This window comes from Ranitomeya imitator, chromosome 2, assembly GCF_032444005.1.
Source record: "Ranitomeya imitator isolate aRanImi1 chromosome 2, aRanImi1.pri, whole genome shotgun sequence".
Taxonomy (NCBI): Eukaryota; Metazoa; Chordata; class Amphibia; order Anura; family Dendrobatidae; genus Ranitomeya; species Ranitomeya imitator.
Genome location: NC_091283.1, coordinates 70,665,927 through 70,674,214, shown reverse-complemented (window position 1 = coordinate 70,674,214; position 8,288 = coordinate 70,665,927). Strand labels below are relative to the sequence as shown.

Sequence of the window (8,288 nt, the reverse complement as noted above, 5' to 3'; positions counted from 1 at the left end):
CAGGTCAGATGAGCAGTAAATGACAATTTCAGAAACCACAAAAGCTTGTAAGAATATTGTAGCAGAAGAAAGTGGATATTGGCAAATTCCAAACAAACCGCAACTGAACACCCCACTGGCTGGATAATCAGACACACAGGTGTCTAAGGCTTCTTTCACACTTGCATCGTGTGACGTACGTCGCAATCCGTCGTTTTTGGAAAACAACGGATCCTGCAAATGTGCCCACAAGATGCGTTTTTTTCCCCCATAGACTTGTATTGCCGATGGATCACGATGTATGGCCACACGTCGCGTCCGTCGTGCACTGGATCCGTTGTGTTTTGGCGGACCGTCGGCACGAAAAAACGCTCAATGTAACGCTTTTTTCGTACGTCGCGTCCGCCATTTTCTACCGCGCATGTGCGGCCGGAACTCCGCCCCCTCCTCCCCGAGCTTTAGAATGGGCAGCGAATGCATCTGCTGCCCACGTTGTGCACAATTTTCACAACGTGCGTCGGTACGTCGGGCCGACGCACTGCGACGGCCCCGTACCGAGGCAAGTGTGAAAGTAGCCTAAGTTGACCTTACAAGGCCTTGGAAGATGAGATCAGCAAGATTTGCTGGGCAAGTAGTGAATCCCTCTGTGGAGCACAGCCCTTTGCTGCTTTAGGGGAATGGCGCAGAGCCCAACCCTGGAATGGAGATCAACTTGCATGGTAGAACAAGTCTTGACCAGAGGCCAGACTATTGTTTCCCTTTCATACCATCATTGACAAACTTTAAATGAGAAGTTTTTTTTTATTTTATTTCATTTTTGTGTTACACTTTTAACCATCAATAACATTTTCTGTTACGTCATTGGTACCTGGTGATTATATTTACATACATTTTCATTACTCAGAATATCTAAACAGAAAAAGATTCAACTTTACTACAATAGTTAAAAAATGTAAACAAGTTTTTCTCATTTGTTTTCTTGTTTTAAAGCACAATTGGGATTGAAGGGGGGCACAAATACGAAAGCAGAAAGGGGAAAAACAAAACTCAAAAACAAGAATCCCCTAGAAGTAAAGTCATCATCTCGTCTCTCTTGATCATAAAGGTAAGGAATGAGTTTTTCATCTACACTTTACACGGATATATTGTGCCCGGGTGTGCAAAGCAAGTGTCACCAATCAAGCAAAATTTTCACAACAGAAAAGGAGACTGAGCAAGTGGCGACTACCAAATTCTGCGGATTCAATTATTTTTGTACAATGTGTTGACCCATTTCGAAACATGTTAAATTTTATTCCAAGTAGAGGTACCACCAAGAGAATATCTGAGGAAAGTAAAAAGGTGCAAAAAGTTTTAGGTAAGTGGGTTGATATCGCATGACGGTAAAAGCGGTGATGATCGGCAGGATAGACGGTGTCCCGTATAATCAACATTAAAGGAGAACTCTGCTTAGGAACAGTATTCAAATTCTACATAAAAAATGAAGTTGTTTTAAACATAGTCAACACACAAATTATTAAGGTGGTGGGTTTCTTCTTCTTCTTCCTCCAGAGCCAAGTTTCGCATTTTGCCTTTTATCGAGCACTGTCCAGCGGAACGAAGCTGATGAGACGGTTACATTTGTTACCCCAGAATCTACACCACCTATACAAATATTCCAAGTCTGGTTCTCCAGCTCAATCATATCCAAACTAATGGTGCTGAGCTGCAATTCCCAACATAAACCACAGGAGCAGCACAGCTGCTTGGAATCCCCCCCAGAAGAAAAAAATTATTTGATACATTCTTGGATGATTGTCTTTTAGATTCTGGCAGCAGCCAAACAAAATCTCACAACGTTCCTTAACCACAGACTGCTGAATTGCGGCAGCGCGTAACGCAGAACACGGTCACGATTCCCCGGTATCACCGCTGCGAGCGGACGGCCGCGTGACCACAAGTATGTAATTTGAAGTCATGGACAGACTAGTCTTAATTCTCCGAGTCTAGTCGGCATGTGACCGCAAGACTGCAAATCACATACATGCAGTTGCTCACCTCGGCAATACTGGGAAATTGTGTAACACAGTCACAATTCATCAGTTTGCAGTTCCATGAAGTGACTGCAGACTTTTGTCCTAAGTCTGGACACATCCTTTAAGGGCCTATGCACACGTTGCAGAGTTGTCGCTTTTTTTTCCCTCTACAGATTTCGTCTTACAAAACCTGAACAATGTTAATGGGAATACCGAAGTCTCATGCACGCGTTACTTATTTTTGATTTGCAGATTTAAAGTAAATTCTTTCAGTGCTTCTGCTGCAAATTTGACCCACCCTAATTAGTAGGGAAAAATCTGCAGCAAAAACACATAAAAAAGTGATAAAAACGCGCCTATTTAGGCTGTGTTTTTCCTGCCAAGAAATGCAGAAGTGGTTTTCTGCACCAAATACTTAAGTGTGCACATGCCCATACACTTCTTGCACATTGCTGTATTACCGCTCTGCGTAGCCGGGGTCTTATTTATTGCCATGAATGAGATCAGACCTTGTGCCGATGAGATCCAATCCCATGCTTGACATACTATGGCTCCTAAACGCCGACATATAGCCATAACACAGCCATGTGCACAGAACATAAGGGCAATATGCAGAATTACGAAAGCAGCTCTGGAGGTGGAAGGAGTGTAAGATAATGTAAAACCAAACATGGACTAAATATAGAAAGGAAAGAATTTGAAAAAAATGTCCTCAACTTTTTTTGTGATATAAACTAGAGAATGTTTTTTTGACAGCAGAGATCCACAGAGTCAGGATTTTATGCGGGCGTTGACCTCAGGACACCAGAAAGCTCGGCGTGGTGGTGAAGATGAAGGCTATGACGAAATGGCGCTGTCTGCCCGCTGTTCGTTGTGTCCACAACAAAGATCTAGACTTGTGGATCGTTAGAAGCTACCAATGATACACACGTGAGATCCGCACAACCTCTACAGAGGGACAGGTTACTACGCCATAACCCCGGACGTTACGCGGATGATGGCGCCCTGAAGGATAAAGGAAAGGTTACATTCAGCAATTATCCAAACCAAATACTCCAGCTCATTCTTTTTAGCGGCCGGTCATAGGGATTCATGGGAGATTTTTTTTTTGCCTGCCGGAATATAATTGGAAAGATATTAATGCAGCAGAATAACCAGACAGGACATATTTGTTCCATTATCTATCCCGGGCTCTGCTCACATCTGAGATTTCTGGGACATCGGCTAGACTATGGGAATACATTATCGTTCTGAGCAAGCGGACCTGTGATACCTGAATATATTTAACCTAATATATGGGAGTATGGAAAAAATAGTCCAACATTCCATAAATGTTACGTTATATCTCTATACATAATAAGCACAAGGCCATATAGGAGTTCTAAGCATTATGTATGTATGTATATATATATATATATATATATATATATATATATATATATATATATATATTTTCTATTACTTATATATTACACACATACATGATAAAATCCATACGGCAGCAAACAATGACGGAAGACAAAGCAAAATAAGATACCTGGAATACATACAATTGTTCACAAGGGGGCAGCAGTGTACAAATAAATGAGTGGAGAACAGACAATGCACTTCTTGCCACATTGAGTATTCAGAGTTCTTTCTGTAGTTTAAAGGGTTTGTCCACTTCTGGGTCTATTTTTTTTCTTACTTAAATGCATGTATTTTTTCTCTTTTTTTCTTAAGCTAAAAATAATTTTTGGAATTGGGTTTCATTAAGAATTATTCCCCCTTTGCCTTCTGTGTTGCACTGGCAGAATGGATCACAAGGGAATCCATCAGGAGTCTTGTTATCTCCATCTGACTTTTTTTTTTTTTAGCTCCTTTCTGCTGATATATGAGCACAGCCCACATCATAATTGAATGCGTAAGCAAACAACAGAGACTGTAAAAGCCAAACGGTGCAACATTTTTAATGAAACCAAACTGCAAAAAAATTATTTTTTTGTCTCAATTACATGCATTAAAAAATAATAAGAAGAAATAAAATGTATATCTCCAGTCTAATTTTGACCAGGTCTGCACATTGGCAATATCCTTATGGGGAGGTTCTTTATTTTTACCAGCAGTTTTCTGCTCTACGCTTTCAGTGATTTTATTTATACTCTTCTGCCCCCTTGTGGTAACTGTACATACACGCATGCTTCTGTAGCTGGTGAAAGTGTCTCATCTTGTTTTGTCATGATGTGTGGATTTCATGATCAAATCAATACGTAAAACATATGGATGTAATAAAGCTGATTTTTTTTTCCTACGAGGCCTTCTGCGTTTCTCTAATATGTGTCATATTGGCTAATTGTGCTAGAGAATGCGATACTGATGGGGTCTTTGGAAGAGTAAGCTATAAAAAAATATATATTTTAATCTTAATTGACCTTTAAAGTTGTTATATGAGAGACGGAAAACATGGTCTCAAAACTGAACAAATCTTGTCCCTGGGCTACATGGGGCATCAGAACATCGTCCTTTTCACTTGGATAAAGGCAGCTGTACGTGGGCAGCTTCTTCCCACAATAAGAGACAATGAAGGATTTATCGTGCAGATCACTAAGGACCTTGCTGTATGGAACCAAGGGTCTGTTCACACTGAGTTTTTGGAATAGTTTTTCTGCTCCAAAAACTCATCAAAAAGACACTGCTTACTTTATTGTAGCTCGAACACAGACTTCGGGGCGGTCTGTACTGCTGAAGGTCATCAGAAAATGATGACCCATTATTTAAAACAGGCTTTGGTGTCATTTTTTTTTTTTTTGGGGGGGAGGGGGGGGTAGTGTTTCACAAAAAAAAAAATGAAAATCTTACAACTTTCACACTGTCCACTGCAGCTTTTTTAAGACTAACGTCCTGTTTTAAGAAACAACATATGTCCATTAGCAACAATGAGAACGCACTCTGACCCCATCTTGTATCGAAGCGTCTAATGAGCGTGTGCAAAAATATATAAATATATACACCACTCCAGCAATTAAATAAAAAAAAAAAAAAAAACTCTGGAGTGGGGTTGTAAGGAATCTACCCAGGATGCAGAAAGAGGATGTCGCTGTAGAATATTCCTATCTTATGTTAAACAATTACGCGCTCAATGAATTTATTTAAATTACAGATATAAAAAGAAGGTGCAGAATGGCAGTGTGGGCGAGCGTCAGGGGGGAATAAGCAGCACAACTTTTACTGGAAGTTGCTTCAGAGAGGTAAAGTGGTGAGACCAAGAGTGCGCCATCCAGCTGTATGCTCCTGTGTGGGCGTCTGCTGCAGTAATATCTGACGGGCAGCTTTGTGGCTTATTATACTAGGAGTGGAGGCCATTAACCTACAGGCTGATTCTGTCACAGTTCACATTAAGATAGATTTTTCTTCCTGTTGATGAACACCTTGATCGCGCCGGTAAAATCTGCAGACAGCAGCACTTCTGTGTGATCAGACTTCAAAGCACCTGGAAAAGACAAATACAGTATAAATAAAATCCATAATATTCAAGTTCTGTGCTACACAGTCCTTCCAGTATCACTGCAGATATTTACAAGGGAATCGGTCATGTAAAAAAATGAATCGGGGCCCAAACCTGCAATTTTTATAGTTTATATGTCAGTTTGGGCTGACGGACTCCCTGTTAAAGGAAAGATGTTAACAAAATGCTGTTAACTTTCAGGTATCGGGTCAATCTGTAGGTTAATAAGATTGTGAAGCTGCCTGGTGCCCGCACCGAGAGCCCCGCTGTCTGAAGCAAATTAACTTTATTCCTCCGGGCAGCATCAGGCTTTCAGTGCTGGCCGGCATGGCTTCAGACATCGCTCAGTGCATAGTGAGTGGCAGCTACAACCGCGCCACCGGCACTGACTGACAGCCGGCATTTCCTCCTGGCAGCGGGGCTCTCAGTGTAGCCGCTGGGTAGCTTCAGAACGCTATTAATCCCATATCTGCAGGTTAATGGGATTTAAAAAAAAAAAAAAAAGCAAGCGCATGTTTGGGCACTGATCCATCAAGACCGGTGTTTTGTTCTCCATTTTGGTGAACTGTGCACTGGAGTACAACATGTACTTTTGTGACATAAATTATGATGAATTTGGTGGTCGCGCATTATTGGAAACTTTGCAGAATTGGCCATAGCTAATGTAACAACATCAAAAGTCACAAAATTTGTGCGCAAGTACAGATAGAACTCAATGTTGCAAAATGTTTTTGCGCTAAGCTATAACCGCTTAGTGGTGGCCATGTACTGACTAGATTTACAACCACTTTTCTCTACAGAACATGTGTAGATATCGCAGTTACGCTCTGATTATGGCGCACCATAGTGTTCTTTTGATTCTTTCAAAGGGGTTGTCCGACCTTGGGGTACAAGTCTGCAGTTACTCTCTGCAACTGCAAATTTGTGTCTGTATACTTGTGAATTGTCACAGCAAGCGCGCACTGTAAAAATTCTCCAGTGCTAGCGTCGGGTCAGGTGAAAGCAAGTAAGTGATATGTATACTTCTGGCTTCATTCCAACTAGACATGTCTAGCCTCGCTCCATAAACTTGCATTGAATGAGGCTGCACATGTCTAGTCGGCATGTGACCGCAAGGAGAATCCTGACAGTGTGCGATGTGCTTGCTGTGAGAATTCACAAAGAGTGACTACAGACTTGTACCCTAATATTTCCAGTGCTTGTGGTCACACATTAGTCCGATTGCCTGCACAGGCGGAGGGGGGGATTGTCGCTATTGTGCAGGATAGTCATTAAGAATCAGCACATCATAGTTGGGCATTCAGGGAGGTTCATTGTGAGGAAAAAAATATATACAAATCTTGCCATAATCGTACTGACCTGGAGAATGACGTTGCCTGAACAGTTTTTATTTTAGTGCTTTAAAAAAAGAATTGTGTAATTGATTTGTGTCCATATCTTCCGCGACCAGTCCTCTTTCTAACTCATCCATCGATGGAGCGGTGTGAGGTTTATTTTTTGCGTGGTAAGATGTGGTTATTATTACTATCAGTGCTGGGTATGTGGCTTTGATCGGTGGACGACAGATCAAAAAAACCCCAGATTAGATGCTTTATTTCCCCCCTCTCATCCCCCATACAGATTTTATCTTATGGGTTCAATTTAGATTTTCATAGACTGAACTTTTATAAGGTGGCAAACACCAAATGTTTTGTTTTTTTTGTTTTTTTTATTATTATTAAACTCTTTTATTCTCTTTTCTTTATACTCATGGGAGCAGCAGGAATAAATTAAGAACCAAAACTGTCCACTTTTGTGGAGGAAATTTAGTGTCTGTCACAGACCGGAGGCAGGCGAAGGGGCCGAGCAATCGCAGACAGGGAGAAGACCCAGTGCACAGACCGGCCCTAATTAGCAGAAAACGTCAAATGGTGATTAGAGAACTATAATGTGGATTGCTTCACCAAAGGTTCCAATTTAATCAGTATTGCTGAGCCATTACAGCTTCATCTTTCCATTCTGAAATGGTGCCGACAGGTTCTCTACGTACAGCGTTGCGTGATCGGCCCTGATCTCTAGAGCAGCAGCAGCGACTGGAGCTCGCTGTGGTTGCTGCTGTTAGAGCCAGGACACAGCTGTAAAACACAGCCAGCACACGCTGTGTAAGGTGCATGATCAGTAACCCACGCTCCCAAGGTAACATATACATGGGAAGGGTTAAAAAAAATATATACAATTACCGAGGGAAAAAAAAGGTAACCCTCTCACCTGATGGTATGTTGTCTATAGTCTCGCCCTGTTCCCCCTTCTGGTCAGTGTCCTGTCTGTCAGTAGATGCATCCGGCGGTACCATCAGGTTGGGATGTGGAGCAAAGATTGCAGATGTGACTACGGCATTATGTGCTGAAATACAACATGCAGAATATTATAGTGAAGGGTATGCCCTGACGCTGCATTAAAGTACAGTGCCGGCAAAAATGTTCTATAAGTTCAAGGAAACCATAAAATCTTAACATTCAAGTGTGTTATTGTGGATATTTACATTTTACTCAGTCATTTTTGCCATTGGACAGTTTTTGATCCTTTTCCCCATTGTGTGCACTTTTAAGAAGTGAAATCATGACGCGGATTTTACATGTAAAGTTTTCTTTTTGCCGGCACTTTAACATAGTGTCCAGCACAGAAGGAATGCTACTATGGAAGTCAGCAGGTGTGAACAGGGCGAATACAGCTTCCGAGTACTGTACTCCCCCTCACGGAGCGGACGTAAATCATGGAAGGATGATGCACCGAGAAATGAAGGAGCAAGGGGAAGGGCGAACATTAGAGCT

At 41.6% G+C, this 8,288-nt stretch overlaps 1 protein-coding gene across 2 annotated transcripts in view; it reads right to left on the bottom strand.

Annotated features, from left to right (window-relative positions):
• Window positions 1-760: 760 nt before the first annotated feature.
• WDR44 (WD repeat domain 44) overlaps window positions 761-8,288 on the bottom strand; it is a 108,238-nt gene continuing 100,710 nt past the window's right edge. The window contains exons 19-21 of one of the 2 annotated variants that reach the window (XM_069746932.1): window positions 7,726-7,860; window positions 5,345-5,463; window positions 761-2,999 (exon numbers count right to left, since the gene is read on the bottom strand). In XM_069746932.1, coding sequence (XP_069603033.1) covers window positions 5,369-5,463; window positions 7,726-7,860 — 230 coding nt within the window. In that variant the 3' untranslated portion in view covers window positions 761-2,999; window positions 5,345-5,368. Of the gene's footprint in view, window positions 3,000-4,791; window positions 5,464-7,725; window positions 7,861-8,288 lie in introns of those variants that run through there. The other variant, XM_069746931.1, reaches the window with a different exon arrangement.